The following is an 18011-nucleotide window of genomic DNA, read 5'->3' on the forward strand; positions in this document are numbered from 1 at the left end:
TACTTACTCTCAGTGCAGTTCTGGCTCTAAAAGACTTCATAATTCTTGGCCTATGCAGGAGATTTGTCTTTAAAAGCCTAACAGTCGGGTTTTTTCATCAGATAACTATATCTAAGATCTGGGCTGCTCTTTCAAGGTCATTTATAAAAGTTTTCTGCTTTGGCAAAAAGAAAGCTTGTTCTAGATAAACTGAGGCAAAAAAAAAAACCAAACAAAACCCAAAAACTAAACAAACCAACCAAACAAACCCAAAAACCCCACAAAAATGTTGAACATTACTTGTAGCTCTACAGATGTCTAGAAATCTCTGAGCCAGATAAAGAAAGCACTGTACTGCATAAATAAATGCTCCAGAGACATCAGCACAACACAAAAGCCAGTGCTCCGGAGGGAGAACCACACAACCACACACTCAGACTGGCAATACTTAAATCTGCACCCATAGACCTATAAGGCTGAGCTGTATAGCTAAGTATACAGTCACATTAGACAAATTGGGTAATACAAGGAGGGAAAAAAAAAAAAAAAAAAAAAACAAAAAAAAATACGATTACAAGTCCAGCAATAGTCAGAAATCCTACTGTTCCAGCTGGTTTACAGAAGAGAAAGTACAAATCAGGATGTTTCAGTCACACAAAGCACTTTGTCTAACTAGGTTGCTGCAGCTGAAAGTTCTGCAATTGCTAGAATGAAGCACATTACAGAAGCCTGGCCTTGCTGTAACAAACAATGCTCCGTAACCATATCATTAAGAGAGTAGTGCTCTAAGGTAGAATGGAGAAACTAACCGAACATTCATGATCAAAATGGCTCAATTTTCAGGCAAATAAAAGCTTAGGTTTGAAATCTGACACAGCTTTAGCAATAGCAGGGAAGTGACCAGGACTCAAATACAGAGCTTAAGCTGCTAAATTACTATCCATTTAGATATTGTAGTAAATCTGATGTTACCCTTTAAGTATGCCCTACAGGTATAACCCTTATGGTTATAGCTGTAAGACACATTGGAGTAAGGCATGATATGGTGTTGCTGTAGATACAGGAAATGTGATGATCCAGGCCCTTTCTGTCTCAGACATAACTGTTTTTTACAGCTCTGTATTCTGCTGACAGCTTTTAGGATAAGGTAGCCTTCCATTCCCTTTGCACTAAGGACTGAAAGACTCAAAGTTAGCAAAGTTTAAATACTTCAGGACAACTGAAGAATGTGAGAACTTCTACTGCCTATCCAAATATCCTGCTAACGTGGCAATGACACAGCATAGCAAAGACTTGATGTTCAGACAACAAGGGTTTAGCATACACTGACAGGAGCCTAAAAAAAAAAAAAAAAGACCCCAAAAAAAAGGCACCACAAAAACTCCCACACCCCAGCACCAGTCAAGCATCTAATACTTCCTTTTTAAGCTGGGAATTTCAAATGTTCTGTTGATCCAACTCTGATCTTGCTACTTCTGCTGAAGTCAGTGAGCAATCAGGGCAGAGCACTTTGAAGGGGGCAGTGGGCTAAGTTTTGTCATGGGACACTAATGTCCCATTCAACTGAGTGCATAGAAACTACCCCTGAGCACTAGTATCTTTCTTAGGATGAAACACTGGTACAGCTCAACTGCCTGCAGGACCCTACCAAATCCTCTGCAGCTCTTCTCCATCCCTTCTGAGCTCTGATTTGGAAGGCTATGTATTTACCCCCACAAGACCACTTTTCTACTGCAGGCACATATGGTTTGTTTGTCCAGATGTCCAGACAAGCTGAGTGCAACCCACAGCTTGGCATCTTCTGTGGGTGTCTCCACACATACACCGACTTGTGTCTCTTCTTGCATAACATTGGTATTTACCTGAACCTAACTCCCTTGCAGTCACCGAAACCTCAATGTGTCCCTCCTTCTCTTTATGGATCAAAGGCAATAAACCACCATCAGTCCTCTCTGACGGATACAACTCCTGTTAAGTTCTGTAAAAATACTCCATAATATGCTTTTATTAAAGTACCCAACTTGTGTGAGGAACTGCACAAAGTCGTCAAATATTTGACTTGACCCATTTCCTGTTCACAGGCAAAGTTAACTGTAATTCCTCAGTATGATTTTCATTTTGCCAATACCTTTACTCTTCAAAATAAACAGGGAACACCTGGCCCCATAAATGACAAACCCACTGCACTCCAAACTTGGAATGAGGAGAAGCTGCTTAGGATTTAGCACTCGATGAAATGTATTGTCCCTGCTCAAAGAGTTATATTACAAGACTGAAAGAGAGCCCTGACATGAACAATACCTTAGCTTCTTCTGCCATTTTCTTGTCTTCATCTATCTCCTCAGCCTTGGCAGTGTAGTCCTCTCCTTGATGTTTCCTTCTCTTCTGCTTGGGGGCCATGAAACCTTGCAGAAACTTCTTAACAACACCAGCTTGGAGTGCAATCACACACTCTCCAAAATCCTTCAAGCTCTCTAGTGAGTATACCTGTTAGGGAGAGCGTATGATCATGTAACAGTTGGACGTTACTCTCTGTGCTGTTTTAGGTGGGTCTGTCCTGCAAATGGATACACGTGACACTTAATGCAGTATTGTTATCTACCATACTTGGTTATGGAATCAGCATATTGCTGCTGCTTCTGCTAGAATTCACACATAGCTGATGATAATGCATAGCACTGTTAAGAAAAAAGCATCATGCCTTAAAAAAAAAACCAAAAAAACACAAAAAAAACCCCAAAACACCCACCTCACCCCCAAAACCAAACCACCCCCCCAACCCAAATCCATGATGACCATGATGACTAAGCACTATGCCATTCTTCCACTCCTTTAGTGACTTCACTTTTCCCCTCCTCTTAACACTTATGGTCTCATCTACACAGAGAAGTCTCTGCAGTGACTCAGGATGCAGCCTGAACAGAGCTTTAATCATTCCAAGCCAGACAATGTCATCCTTTGGTAGGAGGAGCATGCACGAGTCACAGAAGTGTTTACTCTACCCACACCAGGCAGCCTTATCCCCTCCTAAAGACACTCAATGCACCAGTAATGCTCATGTGAGTTAGGCTGAACTAGCCAGAGCACTAAAAAGTCATACTTCAGTTCACTGCACAGTAACTTCCTTGTGCTGACATATCCATGAACAAAACATCCTTTAGGTCCTGGAACTGGGACGCAATCATTATTCCAAGCCTAAAGTGGTCTGAATTTATGAAAAAAAACCAAACACCCCAAACAACAAAAACCCCAAACCTCCAAAATGGAAAACTGCTGTCTCAACAAGACATGCTGGCTTTGACACAGAAGCTAAAAATCAGCTACCTGCAAAGAGTTCTGATAATGCTCCATAAAAAAGTCTGCCACCAGATGAAGGAAATAGGGCAATTTAACAACTGTGCAGGACACCTAGCTCCAACATTATGACCTACCTACACCAAAAGGACCTCAAGCCAGCAGCTGTGTAATGTTGAAATGATAGTTTAGAAAAAGAGGACACATGAGAACACTAATTTTCCTGATCCTCTTGTCTGAGGATAACAAAAGACTCAAGACCTTCCACAGAAAGTATCAGCTCATGCTTGTCTTGCTCAGTACTACTTTGCCTGTTCACTCACTCTTGCTTCATATTCTGGTGTCACATCAACATATCCCAAGCCTCCTTTTTGCAGCCGAGTTGCAACCTCAATTAGATCACTTCGGAGGTAGTTCAGTAGTTCCTGGTTGCCATCACAGGATTTGAGGCCCAAGTTCTGTTTCCGAGCCAAATGGATAGAATGCGTGATGTCCTGATACCTGGAAAATCAAAAACAACCTTTCAATACATGCAGACCACTGCCCTGTGTGCTGTGCAGGCACTGGGGCAACAATGGTGTCCATCATGATCTACATGCTCCACCAGTGCAGAATGTTCTTTGAAAGACACTTGAAAGCACATGGTAGTTCTGGCTCTCCGAGTGAAACAGCACTGCCGTTGTTTCCAGTAGCAAGGAGCAATTTAAAGACTGACAGAACCTCTTCACAGTTGAGAACATTACCTATCGAGAACTTGCAATTACTGCCCAAGAAAAACAGTCATTTCTTATCTTCAATATCCTCCGCTCTTCAGCACAGGCACAATCAAAGCAAAGCACAGAACGCTGCCCCAGGAATGGAAAGGCTTGCTGTGATGAGGATACGCTTTGACTTTGAGAAGGCACACAGAGAAAAAAAAATAGCAGGCTCACCTTTTCTCCAAACGCTCCTTTAGCTGGCTCTCTCTTACTCCTTGTGGGTGCAGGCAATCCAGCAGCTCATCCAAATCCTTCTGACTGTCACAGAGAAACCTGAAAGATATAACATGCACCAACATCAACCAACGTATCTCTGCGGCAAGGCAATTCCTTCTTCTAAATAATTCACAAGTATTAGGCAGGGATGACAAGTAACCTATATCCCAACCCTACAGAGCAAGGTGAAACACTTCAATAATGCTGGCATAAGCATTCTGACTCAGACTGGCCTCATTTCAAGGTCCCCAAACGTAGCCAATTCCAGGGTAAGAAAAATAAAAACAAAATAAACACAGAGCTGATTTATAGATTTTTCCCTGTTAAGTTTATTAAAACATTGGCATTTGAATTTAGTCATCTACCCCAGGGATTACATTCACTAAGTTGCAGTCAGTTTAAGTAATCTGAACGTCATTTTAGATGCACTAGAAAACATTAACATGCTATACGCTGCATAGCATAGCAATTTAATCATTCTTTCTGCAGTGCCTTCAACTTATTTCATTAACCCAAGAAGTTCCTAGATTAACAAAGGGTATGTCCTAGCTTATACCACAATTGCTGATGATGTAGATTTGTGACTGAAGGCTATGCCCTCTGCAAGTGCAGAAGTCCTCCTTTTTTAAGAAGCTGATCTTAACTTGAAAGCTCAAATGCAGTATGTGAAAACCATATTCATTAGTTTTAAACCTTTCTGATCAGAAAGTCCTTCAGGACAGCAATGGTAATTGGCAGTTAGCTGAATCTAAAAGGGGAAAACTTTTGCAGAATTCTCTACACAAGAGAGAATTCTCTCTGCAAGTCCAGAGTACAATCAAGTTCTAATGCTGGGTTGTAGATTTAAACTAGCTTTAAGTCAGCCTGAAATTCTGCTCTTTTGCCTCTTTTTTTTTTTTTCCCCCCAACTCTATTCTAGGATGCCAGGGAGCCTCCTCACCTGATGGGCACAGAGATTTAATCTGAGTTTCAGAGCTCATTTACAGAAAATAAGACTAATTACAAATCTTCTAGAAAAGGATTGCTCTTTAGAAGAGGGAAGTGAGGGAATAGCAAAATCAACCTGATATGGAAACAACTGCAAAGGACCACTATGTGATCCTTACCAGCCACAGAGAAGACTCCAGATCTAATTTTTCTTCTTGGGCACAAGCTCAGATGAGCCAAGCAAGAACTAGAGAAAGATGCTGTTCTGGCTCCTCTTGGAATAACAGTATCCGCAATGCTTATTTTTCTGGCAGAAATAATTACTAAATATCATATCTGAAAAGAAAATATTTCAGAGTTCTAGTATGCTCATGTTAGGGCAATGGCCTCACAATTTGCATTCAGTTAGTAAATTAATTACTCTAATAAGACATATGATTGATTGTTTAAAAATGGAAGAAAAATAGTTTCTTGCCAGTCACCTGCTTCAGTATACTCCAACCCTGCAGAGCATCCTCACTTTGCACACTGAGGTAAAATCTTTTGGCCACCACTATTCTCTGCACACCCTCCTGGTGAGAAACAGGACAGAGCAGTTCCAAATATCTTTCACCCACTAGAGCCTAGCACAGGCACTTCAAAAGTAGCAGCGATTAAGGACTGGTCATAGGATCCAACAGGCATTCACACAAACCTCTAACAATGTAACTTGTGTCTTTTTCTTATAGATGCCACTTATGGTGACTAGCATTCCTACATTCACTGGAAGGTCTACAGACAGACCACTGCAAGGACTAGCATTTTTAAGTCTACTGGACTTCTGCTAAATAAAGAGAAATTTCTCTAGAATATTTGGTATCAAATTGCTTCCAAACCCTCAGGACAAATCTTGGGATTGGTCCTAAGCAATATTTCAATATGAAGAATCTGTCACAATATGGGAATGGCATAAATAAAGCTTCAAAACAGTTGCCCTGCAGATACCCAGCAGAGGACTATTTCTCAGGCACGCTGAGAAGGTTGCCTAGGTCATGATGAAACAACATCAGTCACTGCTGGTGATACACCACAGAACCCAGTTGGAAAAATATCTGATAAGACCATGCCTGAGCTTTCTCAGCTTTCCCCCATGGCTGCAAATCTAATGGGGGAAACATCCTGCACAGTTTTATCTTACTGTAAAAATTAAAGGGCACTGAAAACAACATAGGGCATTTGGATTCACCAGTGTTATGTTGTTTGGGGAAAGACAATGCAAGTTGCTGGCCAGCGTGAGGATATCCTTTTTTGAAAGCTAGTGTTAAGCCCTGGCACAACTTTGTTCCTGCCGAAAAAGAAATGGGACAGGGAAGGGAAAAGATCTGCAACAGGTACTGGAGTCTTCCCAATTCACCCTGAGAATAAGAACTGGTATTTCTGGGAGAGGGAACTGTTCTACATTAGCTTGAACTCAAATGTGCATAATATAAACATATCAAAGAAGTACCTGTGTTAATTTGATTGGTGACACCTTGCTGCCCTGTGCGGCCACAGTTCCTGGTTCTCAACCTAGCTCCATATGCTCCCTGCTACCTGAAGGAACCACCTGCACCTCCAACTAGGGCTCAACCAGCATGAGGCTGGGAGCATGGATATGATAAGACAGGGCTGGCATTTTAAACAGGGGAGGCAATAAGGCTATGAGCTTGTGGGTCTTGGTAAGAGTGCGGGGAAGGCAACAGGTGCCCTTCATGTGGCCTGACACAGAGCTTAGTAACAATCCAGAGTGATGGGAAAGATGCCTTTGGGAGAGACAAGACCAGATGGAGGTCTTCAAACTGATCTGAAACGGGGAAATCCTGACTGGGGTAAGGGCTTCCCACATCCCTAAATAACAGTCTAGATTCTTTTCTTACATTTCTGGCAGCACAAGCCAGTAGACTGGTCAGCAATCAAAACAGAAGGGACAAATGGCACAAGCACCAAGTCAAAAGGAGCTCTCAGTATTCACTCAGGCTGAATATTCCTACCTGTTCTCAGGCTACAGGCTGCAAGGGACAGAGGAAGGTATAAAACCTGGACTGCAGACTAGGGAATGAAGAAATCAAGAGGACAACATCTAGAGGAGCCCAGGATCAGTACCTGCTCTGGAGGTTTGGTGGAAACAGGGGAACTCCATCTGTAGAATATAGGCGTGAGAATGGAGTCTGTCAGCACCCACTCACGGTTAACTCAAATTGTCTGCTGAGGGGACCCGCCATATCATGGTGTATTCCTAATAGATGAAGAACAACGGGAGTTACTCTGCAGAGATGCCACTCTTTCCAAAATTCATCTGCTTTCTGACCAGGATGAGCAAGAAGTTTCCTGCATACTAATATACTGCAAAGGTTGTGATTAACCCATGGTTCTTGCAGGGAAGACCAGTATGTACACAGCTCACAAAGCACTATGGTATGGACAAAAGACTTTTTCAGGGACCATGTGCCCAGAAGCTTTAAATAGGGAAATTTTTTTAATAAGCATCAATATCAGTGAAAGTGGTACACAATGTTAGAAAGGGGACTGGTCCATCTGTCTGGAGAAGACAGAAGTAACCAAGCATTTATGATTCTGAATGAGAACAATGATTCAGCCTCTGCGCTTTTAGGACAGAACACTGGGCCCTCTTCTTTTTGGGGACAAAGTACTGAAAGCAGAAACCACTTCTATGAAATACTGTTTCTGGAGCTCTTGGCAGAAGTATGGAATCTATTTCTCCCTTTATCAGTGTCCTACCAGCTCCCATCCTCAAGGAGAAAAGGGGCAGGACCCTGAAATACAACCATTCATGGAGTTAATTTAGTGTTCATTTCAAAGTCTCATCACTCTAGCGTACAAAAGGGTAAAGCTAAAGATGCTCTATGTGCACTGTGAGGCTACTCTCAATCCCACGTTAGATGTACTACTGGGAAGAAGAGACAGGATGGCAGGAGTTAAAGCAGAACACAAAGAAATGAAACTTCCTATGCACCACATGCTAACATTATGAGTTATAGCTGAACAAGTCCTTGTATCCCAACAACAAGGGGTGTAGATATCCAAGGACTTCACTGTGGTCTCAGGGCTTCTCAGGGTGTGCAAGGACAATGTGCAAAAAGCAGCCAAGGAGGAGACTCTTCCATAACCATCTATGCTCATGAGAGTCCCTGAGATTGGAGAGATCAATGGCAATGGCCACAGAGGAAAATACAGTAATATGAATACAGATTTCCTCAGAGGGAAGTTCTAGTTACTGGCTATCCCCTGAAATAGCATCTCTCAGGTTGTCACTTGTCTTTTTGTGGAAGCTTACCTGTAAATGGTGACAGCTGTCAGATAGGTACTTAGCAAACAGGCTCTTTCCAGTTCTAGAGCTTTAAAGAAAAGTCTCTCAGCTGAGGAAGCTTACTGCTTATCTGTGGAAATGGCTTTAGGTGGCCCTGTCAGTTAGGAGAAAGTCATGCAGACAGCACAGAAGAATGCTAAGTTAGAAGTAGTTACCTTTGCTTTGAAAACCTGCCATTGTGCCCCCTGATCACTTTAAGGGCATGAAGGCCTACACCTGGCTCAGATCTTCCATTTGCATTGCTTTACCTCAACACCCTGACACTGGCAACCTGCTTGGCAGGCAATGCACGCAGGAGTGATACTCTCAGTAAAAAAACCAGCAAGTGCTGTGATTGCTAGCAGTCTTTCCTAGCAGGTACCAAAAAGGACAGAAATCAAAGACACTGTGGCTTAACAGCCAGGCCAAAAAAAATCCCAGCCAGCTCAGCATCTTATTTCTGAGTGGCAAAAAGGCAGAGCAGACATGCAGTGACACTTCTTCACCCTGCCCCTACAGATTTTAGGATCTGCTGGTTTGAGGACTTCCTTGTGTGCCAGGACAAGAACCTTTGTGCTTAATACTCCTCAGTGAACTCCTTTCAGCAATTTGTCCAACTGGTACTTTGAACAGGTAACAAATCTGAAAATCCACAGCAGCTGGTAGCAGTGAGTTGTATGCATCAGCTGTATGATCTGAAGTAGTACTTTCCTATTTCAAAATTGCCATTTGCTAGTTTGATTTCCTGATCCCTTTTTTCTGCATCAAAAGAAAATCCTCTTTCTTTAGGAGACTTCCCCATTCTCTTCTAGCATTACTCTCTATCTCCCTGCTGAAATACAAATTAGAGTATTTCTGTAACTTTTTTTGTATTTCTTAGCCAATTATTCACTCATGAGAAGAGCTTCCCTCTTATCCTAAGGCAGGCCCTGTAACAACAGATCTTGTGAAGCAAGATTGTTCCCCAAGGAAAAAAAAAAAAATTGTTTCTCCCTTAGTCTGTACTTTGGTTTATCACCCTTTTTTATTTCCTTCATTTAGACTCAATCATGGCTTTTAAGTAGGTCTTCTTATTTTTAATAGCTTCCTTATCCTGATGTGAACCATACTGAGAATATTTTGTTATTGTTGCTGCTGTTTTGCTCCCAAGTTTCCTCAAAACTTTTTTCAAAGGTAAGAGGCAGCACTTGCTTTGACCATCTAGTATGGAAACTTTAAGACAATCTCTTTGAAAGCATTTTAGGCTTTTGGCTGCCACTTTAAGCTTCCCCCCCTGCCCCAAACAAACTTAATTATTTTTGTTGTTCTCTTTTTAGAAAAAGAGCAGAATACCACATATTATGGCCACTTCATACAAATCAGCTCTTAGTAACAGAATATAATTCAGTCCCAAGAGTGCACAGGACATGGTTCAAAGAGCTGCTTCTCCTGGGCTGTATGACTAGTTACTTCATAAAGCATTCCTACCTTTGTAACCACCCCGATCACTCTCAGCATGTCACAAAGTTGCCAACCTGATAGAGCAATTCAACACTAACATCAAATACTATGCTTTTTCAAGTTCAGCCTGGAATTACAAATTGCAGGGATTCTGTGTTACTTAACTCATCCGATTTGCCTCTCTGTTTGTCTTCAGCTTATAGCAATATGTGCTATTAATTTAAGCTACTGTTTTCCTTATATAATTTGTTTTTCTACTGGGAACACACCTTGCCACCTCTGCTGAATGAAGATGAAGTATTATAACAGACAGTTAGAAAGAGCAGAGAGGACTTCCCTGTGGATCGTACTGTCCTCTGCAACCTCTTGTTTACCACCCATTCCCTAGGAAAGCCCAATTGCTTGAATTTTGGCCATGTGATAAGATGTGCAAAGGACTAGACTGAAAAAGGGGTGGAGTTTTGACATGGCAATATTGGACAGAGTGAAGGCATGCAGAAGAAACTCTGCTATCTCCTATGACCTGCTAGCAATGAAAGAGAAGGGGTAGAGCAATACAAAGAGTCAGCACTCAATGCTGATGGTTTAGATGAATCAAGACATCCACAAATTTCAGTCTCTCCGACAGTTCCTGGTGGGGGAGCAGGAACATCTTTAGTAAAGTAGTTCTAACTTGCAGCAGTGGAACTATGCTTTGGAGCTAAGCTCACAACTGGTGATATTTATCAAAGACCAAGTAACTCTACTTTGTGTGTCAGCAGTGGAAAACTCTGTGGAAAAGCCACTGCTAATAAGGGACCTGCAGAAGCAAGTACTTTGTGACAGTTACTTCTCAGGCTTATCTTAAAAAAAAAAAAAAAAAAAGCAGAGTTCTTCATAGGTGGTTTAGTAGGTAAAGCTGTAGCCAGTATTTTCTGGCACAGGGACACTGCTGATTGCTCCTTACCACACAGGGCAACAGCTAACATAGGAGATTTTCTTTAAAGATAAAAGACATTGGTAGGGCCAAGTACTGGAGCAAGTCCCAATCAAACATGCCAAAAGGTAGTATTCAAATTTGATTCACTTAAAAGACAGGCTGGTGGCTACTGCTTGGCATTGGGAAGCATTAAAGGGATAACAAGGGAAGAATAATTTTGCTAAGCTATAATTATCAGTAGCAACAAAAATCAACTCCATGATACAGTGCTACAGGAGAACAAATGGACACCACCATAGTCTGCTGTGAAGCCTAGGAAGAAGATACTGACAAGGAGCTGTGGGATGGCTCTGCATGTCTTACATAGTAAAAGAACACGCAGGATATAGGCCTGTCTCCAAAGATCTCAATGCAGACTTTAATTTTGTGTGCTCAAGGACCTCACGTGCCACAATTTAGGTCTGCTGAGATGAACCATGAAAGAATAGCTAGGTCACTGCTCCCCTCCTCCTCTTTTTTTTTTTTTTTTTTTACAGTAATGCTTACGAGTACTGAAAAAAGCACACAGCAATTCTTTTAAATTAACATTTCTTCTGAATATAAAATATGTAAAAAGCAATACATCAAAGTAGCATTTACCAGCTTAATTTATACTGGCTTGAAGACTGATTGATTAGGTTGATCATAATAGTTCCACTGGCTCTTGGACTGGCTGCCCTATTAGTCATTCACTACTAGTAATAGTATCAGTAACAGAGGCCTGGAGAGCTGCTAAGCTAATCCAACTGTTAAGTACTGAAAGAGTAATAGGTATATAGTAGGGTCCATCAAAAGAAATCTGTCTAGTTTCCTTGACCTCTATGCTTCAAGTACTTCGCAGCTATAAAAGCACGTGTTACCATAAGTTCTGTCCCTGCTTCGGTGCAGTGGTCTCTGTGGGAAGGTCAGCAGCATGCACAGACCGGTGAAGCTTGCTCACTCTGCCATCGGTGCCAGTGCTCCTCCGCTTGTCTGTAAAAGAAAAGCACAAGGTCAAGTGTATTCTCCTTCATCTTCCTCAGTGAGCATTTTTATTTTGCAAAAACTAACCTATCTCCAGGTTAAGTGTTTATATGCAGCATCTAGGCCAGCAATATATTTGTCAGGGAAAACTAATCCAGCATTAGTTTGCTAAAGCTCACAGTATATGCATTTATAGAAATAAGAAAAAAGATAACAGATTTTTAAAGAAATTACTGCATCATAAAGCACATACATAAAATTAAGAAAATCATTCCTACTATTTCAAATACATAAAACTAGTTTCACTTTTTAGCTATATACTGAAAAAGTACTTTTAGAACTGAATGAGTTATAAATAAGATGTATTTGTATTTCTGAGCATCTGACAGTCTGACATGAATTTAAACCTTTGCTTATTTAAGCCTTTGCTTCTTAAGTTTCAAAAGGAACGTGCTGAAATCTTGCACCCTAGCTGGGCAAATACACAGGCAGCAGTTGAGAAATTAATGCAGCTGGAAGCAAGCTGGTGTACAGGAACATGGCTGGTCAATATTTGAAAAAGTTCACATAAGAAAATATACCCATCGAGGGCCACTAATGATACTACCTGCAGCTCAACAAGACACCAAGACACATATGGCTGGAAAGTTACATGCTGGATGAAGTATCTTATTGTAGGTTTGCCCCGTTTCATTCTTCTACGGATGTCTACTCTGCCCATTGTCCAAGACAAAATACCACCAAGTGAGGGCTCTCTGATTTAACTCAATATAGCCTCTCACATGCAGTATTGCTGTAGATGGACTAAATGCCAGCCTATGATGTTTCAAAAGCAAGAAATGATCAGGACTGAAACTGCAACTGGAATCAGATTATAACACACTCTTCTGTACCAAGACCTATTCCACATAGAAGTGTTAAGTTTCCCTCCCCACAGACTGGGTTTTGTGCATGTCCAAGCTCTGCCTGCAAGGCTCCTTGTCAGCCAGGCAAAATTACAGAGGAAGCACTAGAACTTCAGCTAGTCCTTGCACCTCACCTGCATGTTCAGTAAGAGGGCTGCTTGCCAAAATGGCCTCAATCAGCAAAGCTATAGGTATCTGTAAGACTGTTCTGCTTGATACTATTTCACAGGTTAATCTGGGAGTCTTGCCACTGGTGGAATATTAGCATTGTGATGGATACCCTCACTCCCTGCAACACACAACTGACTACTTGTCCAAGAAGTCTGGCACACTGCAACTCAGCACATTCAGAGTAAACCAGAGGGATTAGTCCACAATTGACATCAACCTCACTGCTTTTAAGAGAGAGGTGATTGTGTCCCATGGTCCTTATGTGGCACATTGCAGGCAGTCTCAAGACCTGCAGCAGCAGGAAGATCATCACGAGCATCGGACTCTCCTGTGTGCAGGCTTCTGGAGTTTAAAGAAGGCTTAAATCAGAGTACCCCATGAAAACACTCAGATTAGACAGTTCTCCCTCACATTCACAAATCCATTCTAACAGTCAGACAGCAACAAAGGAAATACCCACAGAGAAGCAGGCTAATCATACCTCCTGAGCTGTAGTCTTTTTTAAAATCTTCTTTTTTCTGATGGGGAAGGATGAATCTGTAGTCTATACTGTCATGCACCCAGCCTTTCTCAATGAACAAGCCAGGAACCTCATCTGAAAACAGCCAATACCTGTAGAAAACATGTATGTTAACAGGTACCTGTCTCCTCTTTTGGCTAGTTACACACATCCACTTTATTTGCACAGAGGGAAGAAGCAGCTGAGTGCTTGACTCAATAAAAACTGAATGCATGTATATCTTTATATTGGCACAGCTGAGAAACATGAAAAGCTTTTATTAGAATCCATTCTAAGCTCATTCCTGTGCAACAAACATGAAAAAAAAAAAAAGCTGGTAATTAGGTTCTTGAGCACTGATGCAAGCACTTGAAGCTCTACAGGCTAGTGGATCCTGACCTCCACAAGAAGGCCTCAAAAAGCTGGCCATGTAAACCAGTGAAGGCCATTACACTCTATATACACAAAAAACTCACTTCTGCACTCCTCCACTGTTCAATTGACATGAAGTCCTCTCAACATCATCCATATCAATCATTTCTTGGGGACCGCTATCTGATAAAGCTCATCTCAAGAGGAGAGAGCTAGCAGCTCAGGATCATTTCCTTTCCTACCTGTTATGATTACGATCGGTGCCGACTGGGGTCCTGCGCATCACCAGCTTTGCTTTGGCAATTCCATCCTGGAAAGTTTTCTCAGCTGCAGCTTTATGCTTTCGGATTCTTTCTTCCTCCGCTTCTTTCTCCATTCTCACTGTTGGAGTTAGCACAGAGAAGTATTAGATTTCTTTTATTGTATCCAGGCATCAATATTCTCTTTTATTTTACTACATCACAGGGGTAAAAAAAAATATATTTATCAGTGACTTTGGTTAATATTCTTTTAGAACAGCCACTCACCCTTCAACTTACTTTACACCCACCATTCTAGAAAAAACTCAAGAATTAAGTCAAGGCATAAGGATGAACTGGGCTGAGGAAAGAGGAAAGTCTGGATAAAAATTGTCTGGAGGAATTAGTCCTCATTATTATTTCTCATTCTAGACCAACAAAGTGATATCCATTGCTGTGCAATCCCATATAACAACAGGGTCAAAGATCTTTAGCTACAGCACAGCATATGACAAGGACTTCTGCTCTGACCAGCTCAAGTGTTGGGAGCGGTCCAGCTGTGACACTACAGAGGTCAGTGTGGCTAATGGACACCTGCATTTCCACAACTGCAGCTGTGAGGAACACTCTCCCCACAACCTTACCTACCAAAAAAACAGATTTGGCACAACAGAGACCTCTTCCAGGCACAACTGTCTCACAACAGTGACCAAGTCACATCTCGTAACACCTCATGCTTTCCCATATATGCTATGATGTGGAAAAGCATTAAAATAGAACCCTCAGCTTTCCCACTCATGACAGAAGTATTGAAATTTCAGTAGCTCTCAATATCCATTGCTGTTGACAAAAAAAAGAAGGGAAGAAAAATATGTAGTGGCCTACATTCTGGCATCACAGGCTCCCTGGCAAGAGCCTTACAGAACAAAACATGTCATTCCACATGTCTAGGTAAGGAGCAAGAAGGAAGGCAGCTTCTGCCACAAGACAAAACATTAAGGTCAACAGGATTTATGCTCCTCATGATGGTTCAAGAGTCTCTACACTTTTGCCAATCTCTGAAGAATAGGTGTACTTCCACCAAGAACTGCCTGAACAAAAAGGAACAAAACATGAAACCGAGTCACGCTGGCTCTTCAGAGACTGATCTCAGTCTAACAAAAACATCACCCCTTCACGACTTTCACAAAAGGCTATGGGCAACGTTCTTCTGTGTCTGGAGAAAACTTGAGGAAAAAAATAAACAGGATGAAGAAATGAAGACTTATCTTTACATCACAAAGCAGGGTTTGAAGCAGATGTAATGAGACCATATGGAAGGGGTGAGTGGACTGGGGCAGGTAAAAGTGAGCATATAGATATCATGTTGGCTGCTGTCCCAGGGAGAAAGCTAATTTCTTGCTAGGACTCTTCCCAGGGCTACTAACCTATTCTTCATCTTGCAGCCATCTTCTGATAAAGATAGGTTTGATAACAGTTGATTAGTAAATACCTGGTAAGTGCCTGAAGTCCTGCCAATGTAATCAATCCTGACTGATTAGAGGAGACATACTGAAAAACATACCTTTGCATTTGTTACACCAACTCGATATACCAGCTTTTATATAATAATATAGTAACAGCATACCAATTTACATTCATTGCAGCATGGCAAAATTGTCCTATTAATCCATACCTGCTAGACACAAGCACCTGCACCCATATATCTGTAAATACCAACTCCTCCCTAAACCTTATGACCTCTCCCTCCATCAAAGTATTGAAATCAGAACAACTAGCAATAGCCACTCTCACAGCACCAAATGCATCACATGACCTAAATCTGAGTCTTGCAAACCACATCAGGAGACCCATATCACAGGAAGTACTGTTCTCACCTTCCACTAGAAGGAGACAGAGGTGATACAATTCCCGAAGAATTTTTCTCCCTGACACCTTCTCAAGACTTGCTGCTGTCACCCGATGCTAGCACAAGGCACACTTCACTCTCCTCCTCAGTACCCTCCCCTCAAAAGCCAAGACTCCAACCAAAACAAGCCACACTGCCAGCAAACTCTTCAATGCTTACGACATTGGATATTGTGGGCATTCATGAGACAGGTATTTTTTTTCTGTGCAACTGTAAAGACCAGTTGCAGCAGGTACCATCAAGTGCCAGACTAAGGAAGAGGCAAGGAAAGAAGAGAAACTTAAATTTAGTCATATGCTGAAACTGTTCAAACAAAATGAGAACGAAGACACCATACTAAAGGGTTCCTCCCCCCATCTGATCTTCAATTGTGATGGCACGCTAGCCTCAGGTGGTACTTTCCTTTCTAGCAGGCTTTGTTAGCTGTATAAGCTTCCAACTCTCCATTCTCCTCCAACAGACTGTGTGGGAGCTATTGCTTCATGGAGTGATCAGGCAAAGAACAATTAGTAAGCGCTGCAGTAACACAGAAATGAAATGACTTGACTCTTACTAGCAAGAAAATACAGATATTAATCATGTTCTCTCAATGGGGAGTTCTGTATTGACTTCTTTTGAAGTCAAGAAAGAACAGAAAAATACATTTATGCTTTCTTACACTGGGTTCTTTTTTGAGCTGAGACTAGCTTGGTTGCACTGGCTGCAATCTTGATAGGTTTAACTTGAAAGAGGTTAGTGCTCCCAGTGTTACAGATGTTACCAGAGCGGCAAAAAAGAAACCTCTGATTGAGATCTTTATCTATATGTATGCAAAAGAATAGTTGCTGACAAAACATCTATTGCGCAGTGGTTCATATATATGAATATCAAATCACTGTACAATAGGTGTTTTGTCAGCAACTACTCTTACTTCCCCCAGAGATACTAACATTATTGAAACCATATGCAACTGAAGTGGTGTGAAAGCCAGTAGGCTGAAAAAGCCCCCAGAAGGCCTGTGTGATGGTAGGAGCACACTGATGCAGTTCTCATTGTGGTCATCCAGAACTATTTTTCACACACTGAAACCATACCAGCCTCCAAGTCTGAAGTCCAGAACAGATTTAGCTCCGAGCTGCTAACCCTACAGCCCTAACTACTGCACCATCAACATTAACCAAGATCTTTGGTATGTTGAGGGTACCTTTTTGTCTGGTAGCAACTGCTTAACAGGTAAAAGAAGCCCTGGATGCCTGAAATGTTGGGGTTTGATATGTGGAAAGGAAGCAATATGAATTCAAACCTTACTGAAAGGCTTAATCCTTCCTTCCCTGCCAGAGACCTAGTTTTCCTTGTGAAGTCCAAAAGAATGAATCAAACTTCCTCAACATGCAAGCCAAATTACTCTTATCAATGTAATATTGCTCTTCTTCATATATAACTAGTACAAACTATAAAGTGAGAACAACAAGAAGTATCCCAAGGAGTAGTGTCCAAACTGTATTTAATTTTGCAGTAAAATCTTATCATGAACGTGAACTTGCTGTCAAACAACTGGAATGCTACAAGAATTGGGGCCAAGAGGCCATTCAGCTACAGCATGTTAGATATTTGGTATTTTGTTTTTCTGGAGTAGGACAGCACTCCGGATCTTCAGCAGTTTATTGATACTTCTGAGACTCACAGTTGTTAACAGAAGATCTGAAAAGTCTATTTACTTTCAATGGGAGGCATGGTTGTATCCAGTCTACTTCCTTAGGAGCCTCAGGGTATTCCATGTTATTTACCTATTCTTGGTCTCCTAGAACAGATAATCCCAGATTCCAGCTACGGCATATAAACCAGGCTCCATGCGGGATGCTTGTCCCTTAACTGTTTCAGAAGGGAAATAACAACCTACATGAGCTATGCTGTCCACTTCCACCTGCCCAGTACCCACATTTACAACCAAAAAAATCCCTGAAGTGCTATTCCAAAGTATTTTGCTCTTCATATTCCACACTCCTTTGCAAAATGCACTAACACAGAGGCATACAAAGTTTGTTACTGCAACTCGTGATTTATAAAGGTTTGAGCA

At 41.6% G+C, this 18011-nt stretch overlaps 1 protein-coding gene across 5 annotated transcripts in view; it reads right to left on the minus strand.

The window, feature by feature from the left end:
- The window catches only part of BAZ1B (bromodomain adjacent to zinc finger domain, 1B), a 51347-nt gene that overhangs the window by 12291 nt on the left and 21045 nt on the right, over positions 1-18011 (minus strand). For all 5 annotated transcript variants that reach the window (XM_010585952.1, XM_010585951.1, XM_010585950.1 and 2 more), the window contains exons 8-13: positions 14050-14188; positions 13418-13548; positions 11758-11869; positions 4206-4304; positions 3597-3774; positions 2281-2466 (exon numbers count right to left, since the gene is read on the minus strand). In XM_010585952.1, coding sequence (XP_010584254.1) covers positions 2281-2466; positions 3597-3774; positions 4206-4304; positions 11758-11869; positions 13418-13548; positions 14050-14188 — 845 coding nt within the window. The remainder of the gene's footprint in view (positions 1-2280; positions 2467-3596; positions 3775-4205; positions 4305-11757; positions 11870-13417; positions 13549-14049; positions 14189-18011) is intronic.

This window comes from Haliaeetus leucocephalus, unplaced genomic scaffold (assembly GCF_000737465.1).
Source record: "Haliaeetus leucocephalus isolate CR32 unplaced genomic scaffold, Haliaeetus_leucocephalus-4.0 Scaffold136, whole genome shotgun sequence".
In the NCBI taxonomy this organism is placed as follows: domain Eukaryota; kingdom Metazoa; phylum Chordata; class Aves; order Accipitriformes; family Accipitridae; genus Haliaeetus; species Haliaeetus leucocephalus.